The 21,741-nt window shown below is 40.7% G+C and overlaps 1 protein-coding gene across 2 annotated transcripts; it reads left to right on the top strand.

Annotated features, from left to right (window-relative positions):
• Positions 1-1,005: 1,005 nt before the first annotated feature.
• On the top strand, positions 1,006-20,079 carry LOC121873834 (guanine nucleotide-binding protein G(q) subunit alpha-like). 2 transcript variants are annotated; one of them, XM_042377580.1, is made up of 6 exons: positions 1,006-1,266; positions 7,866-8,012; positions 9,146-9,264; positions 9,828-10,353; positions 11,168-11,324; positions 15,760-20,079. In XM_042377580.1, the coding sequence occupies exons 1-6, from the start codon at positions 1,144-1,146 to the stop codon at positions 15,948-15,950; spliced, it is 1,263 nt and encodes a 420-aa protein (XP_042233514.1). In that variant the 5' UTR covers positions 1,006-1,143; the 3' UTR covers positions 15,951-20,079. The 2 variants fall into 2 exon arrangements, with proteins under 2 accessions (XP_042233514.1, XP_042233513.1); XM_042377579.1 differs by having other exon boundaries at positions 11,165-11,324.
• The last annotated feature ends 1,662 nt before the right edge of the window (positions 20,080-21,741 follow it).

The following is a 21,741-nucleotide window of genomic DNA, read 5'->3' as shown; positions in this document are numbered from 1 at the left end:
ATACCAGTTGCTTTTATGCATATGGCCTCCGTCAGTGCGACGTTAAGCCAGTTATTAAATATAGGAACCAATGAAACCCAACCTAAACTAACAGTCTTAGCGTGTCTTTTATCTACATTAGGTAATGTTAGGTTGGGTTGGTGGTTCATTCTCTAGAAAGAAAAAATGCGTAAAATACAATTCCTGGCGGCGGGGGTACTACATGAGCCATTCTTGAGGAACACCTTTTTTTCTCGACCAAAAGTTTTAAGATATTTAGTTTAGAATATTAAAATATTGCCTTCTGTCTTTTCGTTAGCTTATCCAGTTGTAAGACTCTCCGAAGTACAGTAATTTTATCATACATAGGTTCTCTAAAATGTTATCCCTTATAATGAGGCCAGCAGAGAGAATGAGTAAAACTACTATTAACAAAGTTGGCTAAGTGAATGTGACGTGAAATAAACTTAGAGTATGCGTGTACTAAAGTGAGCTATGTACAGTAGAATATATCACAAAAAATAACTTTAGCTAGAAAAACAAACGGCAATTAATAACTACCACAACAAACAATAGTATTGTGTTAGGGTGTAGTTTAACATGTCATAAAATATGCCCAATTTTATTTCCGGTCATCACATAATAAACAAAGGGGTCTGCATTTGCCCCGTGTATTTACCCTTGTCGCACATATCCTTCAAAGCTTGTCGAAGGTGGATATTTGGAATCGTTTCATTTTATGCTTATCATTATTGGATCATCCCAGCACAGAAAATATATGTAGCGAACAATAAGTTGTGTGTGGCTCCAACAGGGCAACATCACCAGAGGAAAACTAATAGCAAATAGTGTACGTCAGTTGACCCTGTGGTGTAACTGATTTAAAGACACGCCACCTTGAATAAGTGAAAGATATTTGTAATAGTAATATATCATGAACATGTACATCTTCCTCTTTTCTTAATATGGTCAAAGGGATTATGTCTGGCAACTGCTGTACATCCTGTCTTGCCTTATCTCAGCAGCTGCGCACACCAACAAACTGGACGTTGGGACAGTGGCCACACTACTTGCTTGTTGGAGTTGCGTTTCATCATTATACTACCGCATTCACCATGATGTTGCAGAAGCTCTAAATGATAAGGGTAATGAGCACGTTCCACCATGACCATCCCTGTTGTGCGACACTTAGCTAACTCTATCAAGCAATCATGGAAGAAGTGGCGCGGAATCTTTCAGAGAAAATCCCAAGGGCGGAGCAGTAACTTCTGTGAGGAGATGGAGACGGTATGTGTGACTAGACATTTTCCTCTACACAGGTTATATGGGAGGCAGTAAAAACACGTCTGTAACATACAGTAGAACAAGGTTAGTCCGTACCTCTGGTGTTAGTCAGGCTTCAGAAACTACCTTCTCTTGCTTGCAATTTTAAGATCAGGATGATTCCTAAATTCGTGGATGGAAAGCAATGTTTACACTGTTTATGGGAATTGTGGGTGATGGTTTTAACTTCACATTCTGTCAGTCTGCTGTGTTCTTCACTCCACATACAGTATCAAAATACTATCGGCGGCTCTTTGTTAACCACAACGAAACAGGACCAACTGCTCTAGGAGCCATAAAACTTGAGATATACTGTACTTCTCTGAAGGTGAATAAATTAGAGGTCAGCAGCTAATAGTACAGCTGGTGCCGACACATTGTGGTGGTGTGGAGCTTCCCACTGCTACTGTACAACTCTGGATATTATTCTCTGGTGATTAACACCCTCCACGCTACGTAAGTTACTGTCCAAGAGAGACAGTGTTTACTGGTGAAGATATCTTGGGATGGTTTTTCCAGAAATTATTGCGATGGTTATCTAACCTCGACACGATAGTACCTGAGAGAGAGGATGAATTTTTTTCAGGATCGCCTTCTGCTACCAAGCTGTCCTCCCACCCGCTCTGCCTTAATTACGTTTAATTCACACCTTGCAATGTGTGTGTTATGATTAAATATACTTCTTTTTTTACGGGAATTAGCCCACCCAGGCACAGGTCAAACGACCCACATCGGGGCCTGGGGAAAGAACAGAAAGAAGTTGAAAATACAGAAGAAAAAGGTTATACTGTGTTAATCTACACCACGAAGATTTTTTTTTACGGGGCTTAGCCCACCCAGGCACAGGTCACTGACCCACATCGGAGCCTAGGGGGCGAAAATGTAATAATAATAATAATAATAATAATAATAATAACAATAATAATAATGATAATAATAAAGAACCATAAAGAAATACAAATTTAAAAAAATTTAGTGAGAAACAATATACAGTATATATGTTGTGTTGTCAATAGTAAGAGAAACAATTGAGACCCTGCAATTGTGTGTAAATGAGGCAAAAAGTCAGCTCAGCAACTTGGAACTTGGTCACAATTTTCGTGATGCCATATGACAGCAGGGTCTACCATTAGACAACACATTATGCTTCCAAGATGCCGGAAAACCAGCTTTTTAAAGTGAGTCGGATTGTATAAGTATGGAAACACAGAAGAAGGTAGAGCATTCCACAGTTTGGCTGTGTGAGGAAGGAAGGAGGTACTGTAACGGGTTATTCTAGTGTGACCGACAACCACAGAGAAACGGTGGGCATCGCGGGCAAGACGTGTGTTACGAGCCCACGGCCTTGCCGGCGGCACACTGGATGCCAAATCCACCGAACATTGCCCGTTAAAGTACCTGTAAAAGAGAGAGAGTGAAGCAACATTGCGGCGAAGAGAAAGGGAAGAGAGATTGTTGACTAAAGGATGAGAGTTAATAAGACGAAATGCCATTGATTTCACGCTATCTAATAGTTGGACAGACGAAGAGCCACCCCAGATATGAGAGCAGTACTCCAAGTTAGGACGAATGAATCCCTTATATACTTGGAGCAACTGCTCAGGAGTGAAGTAGCTACGGCATCTGTACAGCATTCCCAACTTTCGGGAGGCAGCTTTAGCTATATTAACGATGTGTGATTTCCAGGACATATTGGAGGAAATGGTGAGGCCTAACATATTTATTTCAGAATTTGGGGGGATGCTAGCGTCCTGAATTGTAATTGGTGGGAGATCGTCTAATTTACAAAGTGTAATTGGTAAATATTGAGTTTTATTACTATTGAACTTAACCAAGTTTGTACCTCCCCATTCAGAGATGCTGCACAGATCCGCATTGATAGAAGTAATGATATCAGTTCTAGAAACAGATCTAGTTTGAGAGTTAGGAGGAAGGGGAAAATGTGAAGAGTGAAGAGAATCATCAGCGTAAGAATGGATAGAAATAGTTGTAGTGTGAAGTAAATCATTGATAAAAAAAAGAAAGAGAGTAGGTGAAAGAACAGAACCCAATGGGACACCACTATATGAGGGCCAGAGCTGCCACCATTTATGAGGGCCTGAACTGCCACCATTTATGAGGGCCTGAGCTGCCACCATTTATGAGGGACACTACTGCCATCTTTTGTGAGGGCCTCTGTGTGCCAGTAACAATTCCTTTTACTCTCATACTTATTACCATTGGTAGCGTGACGAGAGGAGGCTCGTGGGTAGATGTAATGATAGTATCAAGCAATAGGGAAGAAATAACGGTAAACACTGTAGGTAAATAATAGACACAATTATACAACTACAAAATTTATTTAAACATGAATATGAAATTAGGAGAAAGAATTTATTTGTACCAACAGACGAAATCTAGTACTAGGCCCTCAGGCTCAACATACTCACACCATTACTGGGTGGACATATTCAATAACACTTCCAACCCTACTGGGTGGACATATTCAATAACACTTCCAACCCTACTGGGTGGACATACTCAATAACACAACTATTATAGTCACTTAGCACCATAAATACTAGGGCAACTGCCACTACAACACTCAGTCGTCAGGTGTGATACTCAAGCAACAGCCATGGGGTCCAGCCACCATGGAGTACTATCCGACGAACTCTGGAGATCCCAGTGGATTAATTCCACCACACAAATAGCCCTACTGAGTTAGACACTCATCCACCAATGATGGGGGCTGGTAGTGGTGTGTGGCTTGGTGATCCGGGGTCACCTCGCAGGCCGAGCGTTAGGGCCAGACGAGCCAGCTATGGGGGCAATAGGTAGTCTGAAGTGTCTGACGGCCGGGTCTCACGAAGGTAACTGATCCTACTGGTACCTCGGACATCTCCCCAGACATAGTGGATACAACATCCACGCTACAGACACGGCCTAGGCTGCGTTAGGGACATGTATGGATGAAGGGACGGGCACTCACTAACGGTAGAAATGCCCGCGGCGCCTTCACTCAAAATAGGCCAGGGAGTCCACCTACTTCTATTCCGATGAATTAATTCACTGTACACTCTGACGTTGAAACTGAGACTATGAACTCAGTTTCATTCCCTACTATTATCTTCACTAACAATGCTCTGACTCAGCTATCAAAAGCAAAATTAAATTGATTACAAAGGGTTGGATGGCAACAGATCCCAACATACAGCGTCTGCTACTAAATCCGTGGATTATATTCAAAGTTCCCTCTAAACAAAGGTGGGGAAACAGAGAAAACGGGGGACGTTTCCACTGGGGGACTCAGAAGGTTTTGTGGACGTTTGAGCGTAATATGAATCCTTAAGGTTTTCAGGTTAGCCGTTATCACGATCATGACAACTACTGGTAGAGAAAGAGCGAGAGATCGATCCCTCGACAACAACTGCCATGGATCGGTTCTCAAGGAAGCTAGAGATGAGAAAACAAAGTGGGGGAGAGAAACCAAAAGAGGGAAGTTTAGATAGCAAAGACTTGTGCCATACCCTGTCAAATACTTTGGAGAGGTCGAGAGCCACGACAAAAGTTTCCCCATAATCCCTATGAGAGGATGACCAAAGATGGGTGCAGTTGGAGAGCAGATCACCAGTAGATCTCACCTGGCGAAAGCCATACTGGTGATCCGACAAAAGAGAAAGGCGTTCAAGGTGACGGAGAAAATGGGAGTTCAAGATAGTTTCGATAATCTTAGAGAGGGATGAAGTTAGGGCAATGGGGCGATAGTTAGAGGTAATAGAATGGTCACCCTTCTTCGGGATGGGCTGGACCAAGGCATGCTTCCAAGAAGAAGGAAAAGTTTGGGTTTTGAGGCAGAGGCGAAAGAGGCGAGCAAGCACAGGGGCCAGAGCTTCAGCACACTCCCCCAGAACACGAGGGGGTATTCCGTCCGGTCCATGCGCCTTACTCACATCTAACCTGGATAACACACCGGCAACCCTGCGAGTGGAGATTATAGGAAAGTGCATAGGTTCAGTAGGAGGTGCAGGGCTAGGAGGGATAGAGTAGGAATCGTCTAAGGTGGTATGTCATTATTTTGTCGTAATTTTAGACAGAAGGGGCGTACTGTCTCAAACTAGAGAAAACTGGTATACTTGATGACCTCCCCTGCATGATACAGTACAGTACTTACATTAGCACTACCTACAGTGAATTGCGCTGATTCTTAGATACGGTCGATCACCAGCAGACTTAACTGGGTGAGTGTGTTGTTACCTATCTGACCTCTCCTCCCCCAAGCTTTAGCGTTTCCTTTTATTCCAACATAGGTACACAGTGAAACCTCTATTTAACGGAATTTATGGAGATGAAAGTTCGTTATATTTAGGTTCTGTTAGATGTGAAACCTCCATCTAACGAACTTTATAATGAAAGTCCGTTATATCGAGGATCCTTCAGATGTAAAACCTCCATCTAACGGATTATATGGAGAGAAGTCCGTTAAATGGAAGTGTTACCGTATATGTGTTTTACTCGTAAGAACTGTTGCCATAATTTGATGTACAGTACCTCTGGTATGCTGGTTTGGTGTAGGTGTATTTGATTAAAGAAAATAAAAAGGAATCGGTAGAAATGTGCACAAGATTTTACTAACCACTGGACCTGCAGTGACCATCATGACGCTCTTTTGTAAACCACTTGCGAACAGGTTGACGTAATACTCCTATGTTATTATAAAGACGCTGGGCGGTTGCATTTCCGTTCGGATTTAATATCAGGATTATTATTACATATACAACAAACATTATTATTATTTTATTTACTTTTTTTTTACTTTACTTTTATGATATACAGTATGTAATAATATCTACAGTCTGATATTATTACAACTCATATTTTGAACTTATATGCTGAACATAATCTTGTTCATTAAATTTTCAAGTTTTTGGTGAATAAATTTCAGAAACACTTGTTCAAACGGAAAACGAAACACACACACACACACACACACACACACACACACACACACACACACACACACACACACACACACACACACACACACACACACACACACACACACACACACACATGATCAACGCCAGATAATAATAATTTGTTGGTTCCTGTGTACATTTTATCGTCTGGTTGATAATGGTTCGGGCAGTAAGGACCCATCTATCTAGGAGCCTTCCCAGTCCTCCTAGCTCTCCCAGTATCCCAGCTCATAGTCTCCTAGCACTCCCAGCATCCCAGCTCATAATCTCCTAGCTCTCCCAATATCCCAACCCATAATCTCCTAGCTCTCCCAGTATCCCAGCTCATAGTCTCCTAGCACTCCCAGCATCCCAGCTCATAGTCTCCTAGCTCTCCCAGTATCCCAGCTCATAGTCTCCTAGCTCTCCCAGCATCCCAGCTCATAGTCTCCTAGCACTCCCAGCATCCCAGCTCATAGTCTCCTAGCACTCCCAGCATCCCAGCTCATAGTCTCCTAGCTCTCCCAGTATCCCAGCTCATAGTCTCCTAGCACTCCCAGCATCCCAGCTCATAATCTCCTAGCTCTCCCAGTATCCCAGCTCATAATCTAATCATCCTAGCCTCCCAATATCTCTCTCCCAGTATCCCAAGCCATAATCTCCTAGCTCTCCCAGTATCCCAACCCATAATCTCCTAGCTCTCCCAGTATCCCAACCCATAATCTCCTAGCTCTCCCAGCATCCCAGCTCACTCCCAGTATCCTCCCATAATCTCCTAGCTCTCCCAGTATCCCAGCCCATAGTCTCCTAGCTCTCCCAGTATCCCAACCCATAATCTCCTAGCTCTCCCAGTATCCCAACCCATAATCTCCTAGCTCTCCCAGTATCCCAACCCATAATCTCCTAGCTCTCCCAGTATCCCAACCCATAATCTCCTAGCACTCCCAGCATCCCAGCTCATAGTCTCCTAGCTCTCCCAGTATCCAAGCGGATGATGGCGGTCAACTCCGACTGACGCTGTAACCACGAATATTATAATAATTTGAGTGAATCATTAGTTGTTTAGTAAAGGGAGACTCTGTTTACATAGGAGGGAAACGAACATAATAATAATACTATCATTTTGGAGACTGTTTACATATGAGGGAAACGAACCTAATAATAATACTATCATTTTATATCCTATCTTCGTGTAGTAGAGTTCCAGGGGGTTAGTTGGGTGTTGGTGCCGTCACTTATACCGAGTGTTTGAGGGTCTGGGTCTGGTGTAAGTTGTATATATACACCTTCACTCTTTATGCTGAATCACTGTGAACATGTTGGGTGATTTTATTGAATATTTGTCTGTTGGTATATTAAGCTATTTTTCCGTCTATCATTCCTCGTTTACCGTGTACCATTCCTCGTCTCTTGTCTATTGTTCCTCGTCTCCCGTCTATTGTTCCTCGTTTTCCGTCTATCATTCCTCGTTTCCCGTCTACCACTCCTCGTACCTCGTCTATAATTCCTCGTTTTCCGTCTATCATTCCTCGTCTACCGTGTACCATTCCTCGTCTCCTGTCTATTGTTCCTCGTCTCCCGTCTATTGTTCCTCGTTTTCCGTCTACCATTCCTCGTCTCCTGCAGGACAATGAGGATGACATGCCCCACAACCGCCGCGGGAGGTCACTCCTACACAGGATATGGCGGGCCATCGTGAGCATCTTGCAGCGCCTTCAGATATTCGATTTTTGGAGGAATCGTGAGGACTTCTATCAGCGCACCTTCACCAAAGTGAGTCATTGGCCAGTGGTCCCAAGAGTGGCCATTATTTTATCTTGTTGACGATTCCCTCTTGAGTGTTACAGAACCATCACTCGTATGTGTGTGTGTGTGTGTGTGTGTGTGTGTGTGTGTGTTTGTAGTTGTGTATAGGTGTGTGTGTGTGTAAGTGTGTTTGTACGTAAGTGTGTGTGTGTGTAAGTGTTAGTATGAATTGAGTGCGTGCAAGTGGCAGGGTGAAACTGTGGGCAAGTTTCTTTACGCCAATTGCCTCTGTCTCCCCAGCAGTAATTGGGGACCTGGATGTTAATTGATTTGCGGATAGTATTCCGGGGTAATGGTTAGCCAGTGCAGTTAACGAGTTGTCCGGTCTTCTCGGACTATTCCTTGACACTGGGTCATGCAGCTCGTTAACTCAGGGTGTGGTTGTTGTGTTGGCGACAGCTTCTACACCTTAAACAAATTCACGCCTAGGTGGCCCTTGGGCCGGCCAACCTCTTTACACGAGGGGCAACCATTATTGAAGTGTTTGTATGTATTTGTATATTGTATAATTGTGTGTAGGTGTGTGTGTGTGTAAGTGTTTGTAGGTGTGTGTGTGTGTAAGTGTTTGTAGGTGTGTGTGTGTGTGTGTGTAAATTCTGGTATACAATATCGTGTTAGTTTTCATCCCCTCAAGGTTTCCTCACACCAAAACACTGGACAACACTCACCTGAGATATACTTTATGCTGTGTTACATGTCCCCCCCCCACCTGCATTGAACGATTTGGTTGTACAATTAAGTTCTGGTAAATTACTAACTCCATTTCTCCACGTTTGTTATTCTCTCTATCTTTTTATTTTTTTTATTTATCTTTCCCAAACCTTATTCCGTGTTCTGGTGTGATTCGCCTCTCTCATTCGTTGTTCGGTTAGGTTAAAACATTTGTGTGTGTGGGTGTTTGCTTTCATTTTGTCTCCTTTCGTGTTTGTTTGTCTTCCCTGTTATTGTCTTCTTCTATATTCTCTTTTCATATTCACTACTGTGTCTCTGTCTGATCATGTCTCTGTGTCTACCTATTTATATTTTTTGTCTACATCGGTTTCCTCCCCCTGCGGCCTCTCCATGATGTTTCTCCTGACATGGCGGTGTTCCTGTACTAGCCTGCAGTACCCGAAGCGCGGTTACTGGTGCTTGGGGCCTCTGACACGGGCAAGTCCACCTTCATGAAGCAGATGAGATTGGTGTTCGGCGACGAGTATCCTGTGCCCGACCGTAGAAGGTAGAGAGAGGGAAACAGCCTGACCAATTTTTTTTTTCCGGGGATCAGCCCACCCGGGCACAGGTCACTGACCCACATCGGGGCCTGGGGGGCGAAAATGTAATAATAATAATAACAATAATAATAATAATAATAATAATAATAATAATAATAATAATAATAATAATAATAATAATAATAATAATAATAATAATAATAATAATTAATAATAATAATAATAATAATAATAATAATAATAATAATAATAATAATAATAATAATAATAATAATAATAATAATAATAATAATAATAATAAACCATAAAAAATACAAAAATTAAAAAAGATCAGAAGTGAGAAACAATATACAGTATATATGTTGTGTTGTCATAGTAAGAGAAACAATTGAGACCCTGCAATTGTGTGTAAATGAGGCAGAAAGTCAGATCAGCAACCTGGGACTTGGTCACAATTTTTGTGGTGCCATATGGCAGCAGGGTCTACCATTAGACAACACATTATGTTTTGGAGGAATTTTTTTTTCTAGTTGGAGGTGTTTTATTGTTGCTAATTTTACACCGCCAGGCACCAGCCCCACATCCGTCGCAACCTGCTGGAGAGTGTTCACAGGATTATTCAAGCTATGGACACCTTCGGCATTACTCAGGCTACACAAGAGGCTCAGGACGCTGCTCGGAGGTTCACTGACTTGGAGCCCTTGGAACAGTTTCTTGAAGATGACGCCATAATAGACCATCAGCTGGTGGAGCAGACGCAGCTGCTGTGGGCCGACCCCATGGTGCAGGAAGTGTACATAAGAGGTAACGAATACCACCTCATGACTAATGCTGACTACTTCATCACAAACGCAGAGAGGATTCTTGATGACAACTACATTCCCAATGTGGATGATATCCTGCGCATGCGCTACCCGACGCGGACCTCTGTTACATCCACCTACGACCTCGGGGAGATGCGCATGACGATGCATGACATGGGTGGACAGAGATCTGAACGTGAACAGTGGATCAAACATGACAACAACCCCACCGCCATACTCTTCCTCGCCTCCCTCTCCGAGTATGACCAAAACGTCGAGGAGATACCCGAGGTAAGTGTCCGCCTCATACGTCCCTCCAGAAGTAGCGTTTTAGGACGAACTCACCTGTGGTGTACAGTACAGTACATCCGTGTTGAGGGACGTCTCAAAATGAAGTTTTCTTTGTCTGGATGTACTTTAGATGTCAAATTGCACCTCGCTCATGTTGAACTTGCACCTTCAGTACATGGGCTCCAACACTTATTAACCCACGAATTTTGTCTTTCTTGATACAGGACGCACTAGGTATAGGCCCTTAATTGTGTCAGTAAAGACCCTCACCCATGCCCCACTTCATTGTGTGGTGTTGTTCACTTGCTTCCTATAACACAGTCCTGGATGTTCTCCCATACATGTTCCCAGTGTCTACTCGTACGTCACCACTTACCAAAAAACTCATCTGGGTAGTCATGACCACAAAAGTCTTCACGTTAGTTGCCAAGATACAGTCAGTGTAAAAAGACGGATACTATCTGTACTGAGAACTGACACTTCCGGCGCTGATTACGTGTGTCATTCTTCCCTCCCTTGGTCAGATTCCATGACTATAGGCTATACGGGTCTGCCTGTACTGTATTATAAGCGAGCCACCACTCACCTAAAAGGTACACGAACTATAGGTAAGAGGTGTTTGGGAGTGAACAAAAACTACTGAACCTTCTCCCCCTCCTCCTCCTCCCTACTTTTCATCCTCTGCCTCCCTCTACGTTATCCTCCTCCTTCTTTCCCTCTCTCCATCCTTCCCTCCCCCTCCTCCCTCTCCCCCCTCCCTCCCTCCTCCTCCCCTCCTTTCCCCCTCTTCTCACTCTCACTCCCTCGGCAGCAGAAGAACCGGGTGCAGGAGAGCTTGGACATCTTCGAAGACCTGCTGGGGTATCCGCCCTTCGAGACCACCCCAGTTATTCTTCTCCTCAACAAGTCGGATATATTTCGCTCTAAGATCCAGTATCACGCCCTCAGAGACTACTTTCCTGAGTATGACGGTAAGTATGACCTGGTATACTGCACAGGGAGATCTAGGGTGACTGAGTGTGACCTGGTATACTGCAAAGGGAGATCTAGGGTGACTGAGTGTGACCTGGTATACTGTACAGGGAGATGTAGGGTGACTGAGTGTGACCTGGTATACTGTACAGGGAGATCTAGGGTGACTGAGTGTGACCTGGTATGCTGCACAGGGAGATGTAGGGTGACTGAGTGTGACCTGGTATGCTGCACAGGGAGATCCAGTATGATGAGTATGAGCTGGTTTAGGGATAATATGACCTAGGATACTACTCTGAAAGGTCAAGTAGTATGAGGAGTATGATCTGCTATAATGTAAGTATGAAGGTACTATGAACTAATCTAAGACGTATGCAAATAGTATGAAATAAGTATGATGAAGCATACTACACCACATACCATCCAGTATGAATGAGAATATGATATAGTATGTGGTATGAACTGGTATGATATGATATATTTAGCAGGAAAATGTGTTATGGTGAGTATGATTGAGCACGATATATTCCCGTGTATGATCAGGTATACTATACAGGAAAGTCAAGTATGATTGAGTATACTTGTTATGTAAGGTGAGTATAATTTTCATTGGGTCTGAGAATAAAGAGAGAAAGAGAGAGAGAGAGGAGTAAGAAGAGAGAGAAATGGAGGAGTAAGAAGAGAAAGGGGAATAAGAAGACAGAGAGAGAGAGAGATAAAAGAAGAGGGAGAGATGAGTAAGAAGAGGGAGAGAGAAAGAGAGGAGTAAGAAGAGAGGGAGAGAGGAGTGAGAAGAGAGGAGAGAGAGAGGGAGAGAGGAAGAGGGGGAGAGAGGAGTGAAGAAGAGAGGGAGAGAGGAGTGAGAGAGGGAGAGAGGAGTAAGAAGAGGGGGGGGGCAGGCTAGGCTTCTTAGGGTGTAAGCAGTGAGGTGTTGGTTTGCCTTCTACATTAAAGCAGATCCACTGATATATCTCTCAGGACAATACGAGTCTGCATGCATCTTTTAACACAGCATGAAACACACGAAACACAGTATGCAACACCTTAACACAGCATGAAGCACACGAAACACAGTATGCAACACCTTAACACAGCATGAAGCACACAAAACACAGTATGCAACACCTTAACACAGCATGAAGCACACAAAACACAGTATGCAACACCTTAACACAGCATGAAGCACACAAAACACAGTATGCAACACCTTAACACAGCATGAAACACACACAGCACAGCATGCAACACCTTAACACAGCATGAAGCACACGAAACACAGTATGCAACACCTTAACACAGCATGAAGCACACAAAACACAGTATGCAACACCTTAACACAGCATGAAGCACACGAAACACAGTATGCAACACCTTAACACAGCATGAAGCACACAAAACACAGTATGCAACACCTTAACACAGCATGAAGCACACAAAACACAGTATGCAACACCTTAACACAGCATGAAGCACACAAAACACAGTATGCTACACCTTAACACAGCATGAAGCACACTAAACACAGTATGCAACACCTTAACACAGCATGAAACACACTAAACACAGTATGCAACACCTTAACACAGCATGAAGCACACGAAACACAGTATGCAACACCTTAACACAGCATGAAACACACTAAACACAGTATGCAACACCTTAACACAGCATGAAACACACGAAACACAGTATGCAACACCTTAACACAGCATGAAGCACACAAAACACAGTATGCTACACCTTAACACAGCATGAAGCACACTAAACACAGTATGCAACACCTTAACACAGCATGAAACACACTAAACACAGTATGCAACACCTTAACACAGCATGAAGCACACGAAACACAGTATGCAACACCTTAACACAGCATGAAACACACGAAACACAGTATGCAACACCTTAACACAGCATGAAACACACGAAACACAGTATGCAACACCTTAACACAGCATGAAGCACACGAAACACAGTATGCAACACCTTAACACAGCATGAAGCACACGAAACACAGTATGCAACACCTTTAGACAACATGCAACACCTTAACACAACATACACCACATAACCCAACATACACCACATATACCCAACATACACCACTTAACACAACATACACCACATAACACAACATACACCACATAACCCATCATACACCACATAGCCCAACATACACCACATAACACAACATACACCACATAACCCAACATACACCACTTAACACAACATACACCACATAACACAACATACACCACATAACCCATCATACACCACATAGCCCAACATACACCACATAACACAACATACACCACATAACACAACATACACCACATACATACACCACATAGCCCAACATACACCACATAACACATACACCACAATAACACAACATACACCACATAACCCAACATACACCACATATACCCAACATACACCACTTAACACAACATACACCACATAACACAACATACACCACATAACCCATCATACACCACATAGCCCAACATACACCACATAACACAACATACACCACATAACCCATCATACACCACATAACCCAACATACACCACATAACACAACATACACCACATAGCCCAACATACACCACATAGCCCAACATACACCCCATAACCCAGCACACGGCCCTTATAATACACCACGCAATAGAGCTTTGGACTTTCCTGATAGAATCCAGGTGTCGCTAAACCAGTGATAAGAGCCAAGATATGACAGAGATAAGGACGTGGGGAGCAGACCGGAGGTGTAGTGAATCCCTACCTTGTGTACACCCACCTTGATATAACAGTGGGTTGGTTTACAGTACATGGTCTCTCTCTTTCTATGGCATTGATAAGCAGTGGAATTGTGTTGTTATATTAATAATAATAATAATATCCAATAGAGATGGGGTCAATTCATTTTGTCAGTTCAATTCAATTCCAATTCAGAATAAAATTTGAATTAATCAATTCCAATTCAATTCAATTCATTCGTAAAAAAGAAATCTTCAATTCTGATTCAATTCAATTTACAAGCTTTTCAATTCCAATTCAATTCAATTCATTATGGTCGATATTTCATTCAATTCAATTCAAATGCTTTTCAATTCAAAATCAATTCTAATCTACCATTAATCTAATGGAAAGAAATAAAAGTTCGAGGTTTCAAATTAACTTCTTTATTTTTTTATAAAAAATGCTCTACCACATAAACCAATCACATTCTTTACCAACCAAAAGTTCAAATGGTTTACTTCTTTGTATTAGTAAACAAAATATGAATGAGTCCAAGTTACTGAGGATTGCATCTGATCATCATAAGTTCCTCAAATCTTTTATCACTTGCACCTCTCTGGCCTGAAGAGCTTGCCAGCAATGGAGAACAGTCGTTCCACAGGAGCCGATGTAGCAGGAATGGTCAGGTACTTTGCTGCAAGTCTGGTGAGGACAGGAAACTCAGGCTGCTTGGCCTTCCAGTAGCCAAGGGGATCACCATCTTCCTGTAGACATGACTGGTTGAGGTAGAGTGAGACCTCAGTGATGGAGTTGGTCTTGGTGTAGAAGACCGGTTGGCCAGGGCAAAGAACTTGTTCCTCTTCATCGGTGGTGGTTCAGCTGGGGAAGTGTCTGTTGTTGTAGGATCAACACTGCCTGCCATATTGTATTTCACAGTCAGACGGTCACGAATGTCTTGCACCTCATTTTCATAGTCATGACAGTGTAATATATTATTTTATCAATCCATTACATCAATTCATATCAATTCACATCAATTCATATCAATTCATTGATCTCAATTCCAATTCAATTGAATTAATTTTAATTTTGTATTTTTTCAATTCCAATTCACGATTTTTTTAATAAATTCCAATTCAATTCATAATTTACCCCATGTGTGGGAATGGGTTTTTTTCTTTTAGCAGTCAGTATGTGGTTGTGTTGATCTGAATGTGGTTGTGTTGAGAGGCCAATTTGTGCTCGGGAGATCTCAAGTGGCAGCAGGTGGCGGTGGCGAGGACGGTGTAGTAACTTGGTCTCAAACTGTCTAAGAAGGCGTGAAAATTGTCTTGTACGCCCTCTTCTGAACTCTCGTGTGTGTGTGTGTGTGTGTGTGTGTGTGTGTGTTGTGGGTGTGTGTATTTAATCAAAGGCATAGGAAACGGGGGATTAGGGGGTCCACCTTTAATGTGATCAAGATTGTTAGTAATAATCTTCCCCAGGTTTAGAGAGATGAATATAGATATCCTCTACTTTCCATTTTCCTTTTACAGTTCATCATCCTATTTGGAGTCAGTTTGCTGTGTTATTTTTTTTTGTTATATTACTTTGCCCTTCTGTTGATCCTAACTCCACAGTGTTCACTTCCCAGACCAGTTCTTCCTTCCCAATTCTCCCTAACCAAACTCCATTTGACATTCTGTTCCTCTGCAGGCCCTGACGGAGACGAAATCGAGGGTCGTGATTTCATCTCCAGGCTGTACGAGAAGTTGGCCGTCCGTCACCGTCGTCACTTCGTGGCCCGCTTCACCGAGGCCACCAACACCGAGAACTTCAGGGCCATCTTCACCTTCATCAGGAGCACCGTCAGCAGAAACATGATGGGTAGAGGGGGGCTCTGCTAACGCCAACATAATAATATTATAGTAGGGAGATTCTGAGACCACAGTCAATAATCTTAAGCGTCGTGAGATATGACAGACTGAATGTAATGTAGTGACATTGTTGTAAAAGAGTCTGCCAAAAAAAGTGAAGCTGAAAAATTTTGGGCAACGAGAAGGTGAATGTGTAAGAGAAACAAAAGATTACTGAATGGGAGTGTGCACAAAGGTGACCGCAGGGAGAACTGCCAAAATTTGTGATACAAGGTAGACACGGACGACATTGTATCCATTGAGAATATCGAAAAGCTTACACAAAACCCCCTGAGTCCATGATATGAAAAGAACATTTGTAGTGTTGTATCGCTGAATACGAACAACATTGCATTAAATTCTTGATGGGGTTGGCGTCATGTGCTTCCCGATATGTTTGTTCTCTGCTTGACGGAACCACGAATCTTCAAGACATCATGGAATCAGAGAAAAAACATTTCCCCCACAAGGTCCCCGCCCCTGACTGGGGATGTAGGTAGTACAGTAAACGTATTTTGTCTTGATCATTTTTCGAAGCAAATTGGACGCCTGTGTTGGTTTGATAGAGGCTCCTTACTCTCAGCAAAATACAGATTTTAAAAAACTCAATGATCAATATGAAAGATTTAATATTTCGTTTGGTCACCAAGATACAGTTGTCGATGTATCTATGGTTAACACCTGTTGAATTTCCTCTTTGTAAAACACATTTACCTGGTGGTTATTAAATGACTTGTCCATAATACCTCACATAGGATGTCTTACAGTGTTGTTTGTATTTTAATGATATGTTGGAGATAGATTCACTAAAGTTCGCACGATGAATGTTACTTGTAATTGAAGTTGTTAGAACACAACAAACTGGTTGACGTAAGTTAAAACACAAAAACATCACCCAAAAATAGCTTTAAAAATTAACCAGAAGTTCTACTTTAATTACAGGATGTTTTTTGAAAATCTAGAACCTTAATTTTGGCCATAATAATGTCTCTTACTTATGTAAATATAACCTATCTTATCTTTAATGTTATTTTTACATGGCAATATTACGTGGCAGCTTATGTCAACCACCTAGGTACATTCTTATAAATATCTTCACTTTCGAGTTACATTTATCCTTAGAAGGTATATTTCGTTAGAACTTTTGTGAATCCAAAACCTGGTTGGTAATACTGAAGGATATTACTTTTCGTGGGGGTTGATATTCATGATCAGTATCTCGGTAGGTATGGTACTACTGATGAATGTTTTGGGATACCTTGCATGTGAGGGTTAGTATTGGTATATAAGTGTAGGAAATTTGCTTTGATAGTGTTTTTTGTGGACTTGTCTGAGAGTGTCAAGATAAGATGAGAACAGCTAGTCCAACCGTCCAAGATTCAAGTATATGACTGTCTCTCTTTAGTAACAAAGATGGAGGCCTGATTGACGTCGAAATCGCAGACATTCCTGTGATCAGAATTGTTTTAATTTTTTATTATTATTCCAAGTTAAGAGATAATGAACCATAGAGGCCAGATGCCACCACCAAAATCTGAGATATACATTGTTATATTTTGAGCTTTTATCTCGTGTCCAGTCTAATGTAACGTGGCATAAGGTACAGTACTTTAATTTCGTCTATTAATTTTCTGCAATTGACCAACCGCCCGATCTATATAAATAAGCTGACAATTAGCTAAGAAAGTGTAACAGATATCTTAGCCTTTAAAAAATCATCCAGTGTTTTAAGTTTGATTCGTTGTACTATTCTCACACTCAAGAACGAATACAGTTATTAAACTTAAAAGAAGAAAAATGATTATTAGAGTGGCGATAAGAAGATGGCCTGGGAAGTTGGTCGCTTATATGACAAAAATCAAGGTACACTTCTCTTACCTTTATCTTATCCTAACCTCGGCCACGCCTGACCTTCCTCTGTCTTGACATTTGAGTCATATTTTAAGAAATTTAGAGACTGTTATGTTGAATTTTCTTTTAACTTAAGGTGTGAAAACGACTCTACCTGGCTCACCTAAGCAACGCCACGAAGAGGACAACCAAAATTGCGTCAACGTTGCACTGAGACTACCGTAACTAAACACGTTCTCTCGTCCTTATTGTCAGTGGAATATAATTAACGCACGAAATTATAAGGTAAACTTTGGACAAAGATTCTCAAAAGGTTGAGTTTTCCCTCTGAAACGAAGATGTAAGACGGTACTAAACCACTTAACTGGCTGACTTAAACTAAAACATACACGTAACCTATACTGTACAAACTCTACCTTAACTAGATACGTTTACTTAGTAGTATTTATGTGACAAATTTAATGTGCAGATTCATGCAAGCTGTCAAGAGACAATTTGTTGCTATTTTTTAAAAGTTGGGGACATATTGATATTTGTTATGATTTGCATTGTGGATCTTTTCTGTTATGGCGGCTAATGGTATCATGTTCCCTTTTTAAAGAATCATAACTAACCTAACTCAATCTGCTATCAAACCTAACCAAACCAAACCCGATATGCTATCAAACCTAACCTAATATGCTATCAAACCATACCTAACTAACCTGAATTATATTGGACAATTGTTAGGTCTGATTGGTTCGTTTTGCCTGTTTAAAAAGAGGGTTTCTAAGATTTTCAACACATATGCAACTTAGAAATTGCAGAGCTTAAGACAGATATGAATATTTCTTGAATGCTCTTGTAGAGTGAAGGTAGCCTAGTTGTCTAAAAATCGATTGTAATGTTTATTTTAATTCCCAAATGTTCATACATCATCATTTACGGGAATAATTATTTTACAACCTCTTGGAGATATACAAAGCCTGTGCAGGTTATGTTCAGTCAAAGTAGTGGTATTCAGTTTCTATGTTCGACCAGCTTTTGCATTACTAAATGATTTAGAAGCTGACGAGAGGAAGACATAATAGTGATAATTTTTTTTCAGAAAAAATCAAACGAGAATTCACTATACTTATGACATTTTATTGAGGTATAAATTTGATTTTCTTTTTAATTTTATGCAGCAACCAAAAAGATTAAAATAAATATCTTAGAGATGCAGTATGTTTGTGTGTGGAGTTTAGAGGTTGGCTTAAAGGTCAATTCTAGCTTCTTTAGTTTTTCAGTAATTTATTGGTGATTGCCATAATGGTGGGTAAAAAAATAGGTAACTATTTTAAAATTAACTTGCATGACTGGAGTTTGACATTATGAAATATGGTTAATTTGTACGGTGAAGTAAAAATGGCCGTTGTCTCTTCCGGTGACGTCACACTTGGCAGCCCAAAAAGATGGCGATGTTTCTGTCACTATTACTTCCACATATTTTCTAGATTTATTTCATATAAAAATACGCTATTAATAACAAGCCTGACACCTATTGACTTATGTCAGCTAAGTAATTTTCTTCTGGAGTTGCCCTTTAAGTTACTTTACACAGACCACACTTTAAATTTTAAGAAAGATTTTATAAATTCATTGTTGTTACGTATTTAGGGCCTACAACGGCCTTAGAACATCGTTCAGCTATAGGTCAGTTTCTACACTAAATAACTTCGACAAAAAATAATAATAATGATTACTATTTTAACCTCAAACTTAATATACCGAGGAAACCAATGTACCGATGTGTCCTTCAAGTGAATTATAATATAAATTGAAGGACTTTATATCAAATACTGTTAATTTTTTTTCAGATTGTACAGTATACTTGATAATTTTGTACAGTATATAGCTTGTTCTATGTAGGTGAAGCTATGACTTCTGATTACTTTTTTAAAAGTTTTTATTAGATAATGAAAAGTAGTTGTTTTATTTCCATAACATCTGTTTTAGATGTGTATATAATTCATTCATTTAGTTCAATAGACCAAAAATTCTTTGTCCATTTTTTAACAAAACCAACCAAGCTTTTATTCTGGTCTTCGTTTCTTTCAGCATTTTCAGTATACGTATGTAATTTTTGTCAGGTTGAAAATTTTCTGTCACTACTCAACGCCAACCACTCTCCATTCATCTGTTTTTATTCCTGGTTCAGTATAAGATTTTCAGATTCATGAGACAGTTTTTTCTTCCATGACAAAATTGTGTAGAGCTTCAATAATACGAGCTATCTCGCTTCAATTCCCTTGACTATTTTTTTTGTCTCCTGGTCGCTGGTGGGGAGGTAAACGCACTAGCTTCCCGACCTTAACACTAATTTTTGCTCGAGTCTCGACAACAGAACCAAAGTCAAATTAAACTAGCGTTTTAGTCTTTGATTAGTGATGATACATATTTATGGGAAGTTTCGTTAATAATTATATATATCCATGACAAAAATAGCAACCAAAATTACCATAGAAACTTGATTGAGACTAAATAAATACCCTCCTCACCTAGTATCAGTTAGAAGAAAATTTAGGCACAGTATTTTCCAAAAGATTCTTCATATATATTGTATATACACACACGAAACTGATCACCATCCATTACAAGAACGTCCTGGAGACAGCATTGTCGTCTGGTTGGCAAAATTGGTGATGATGACAGTGGCCACTCGTCAGGTCATTAAGGGATAGTATATTAAAGGAGATGCCGCCACCTACTGTCAATGAGACACCACCGCTGATGTGGGGCCCTATTTTTTATGTGAAGGCAACAGGTATCTATAAAAAAAGAAAAATACAGGTTCAGTGCTTCATACGATAGAGAAAACGGTGGTATTAATTAACTGGTTACTTTTGGTCATATACATAAACAACAGGAACAAATGGAACTGGCACTATTTGGTTAATTAGCCCGCAATGAATTGGGTATTGTGAGTTCGCTTCAGTTTTTTGGACCACGCTGATTGGAACAATTTTCCTACAGAGTGAATCAATGGCTGCGGTTAAAGTTACAATGAAAGTATCATGAAATATTTATAACTGGTGATTGAAGAGGAGCATCCACAGTGCGTAGGTTCTGTCGACCTCTGGCCGTGTCTGTCACCTGGCGCACACAGAGTCTCATAATTCTTCTGAGTCCATTGAATGTCTCGGTCAATAAAAGAAAGATTTGGAGTTGTTTTTGTGAAGTATGTGTTCTATATTGGATCAAAACTCAAAGGGTTTCTAAATCTAGTAAGATAAGCAACACAAACTCAACCTACGTCATATTCACCACAGTAATTGTTGTACACCTACAATTGTAGTGTATGATGTGTACTGTGTATGCATGTGTACAAATAAGTATATTTGCACATTTATGTATGAATAGAGACTATTTACCTACGCTCATTTAAACACGTTTTAATTTTTCTATTGAATAATTTATTAACATCAAAATAGAGTATTATTTAGGTTTAGGGTCCAAGAAAGTGATTCAGCCACGAAGAGCACTTAACAATAGTGGGGCAAATTACGATGTGCCCGACAAACTTACGTTCACCCTCAAATTGCTAGACGAATAATGTTCTACCTTTAAACAAACATTCTCTCCTTCGGGACGTCATATATACTTAAATATCTTGGACAGAATCAGAAATAATTAATCGCTATGAAATCTGATGAACGTGTTTGTGTAGCTTATCCATGCTGCCGACCATTTTTGCCTTAAAGTGGGGATGGAAGGACCACAGATGAAGAGTGGTACAGCGATAAAGTTCGTAATTTATTGTGGTATTATAGATAATGATAGAGCTTGAGGAAGAATGCTGTAATATGATTAAAAACTATCATCTATGGAGAGGAAAGGAAACAGCTAAGGAAAACAAAGGGTAAAAGGAGAGACAATTGTAATATGAAGACGTCCAACGTTCCCCGAGACG

Source organism: Homarus americanus, unplaced genomic scaffold (assembly GCF_018991925.1).
Source record: "Homarus americanus isolate GMGI-L3 unplaced genomic scaffold, GMGI_Hamer_2.0 scaffold25827, whole genome shotgun sequence".
NCBI lineage: Eukaryota > Metazoa > Arthropoda > Malacostraca > Decapoda > Nephropidae > Homarus > Homarus americanus.
This window is presented reverse-complemented; position numbering and strand designations above follow the sequence as displayed.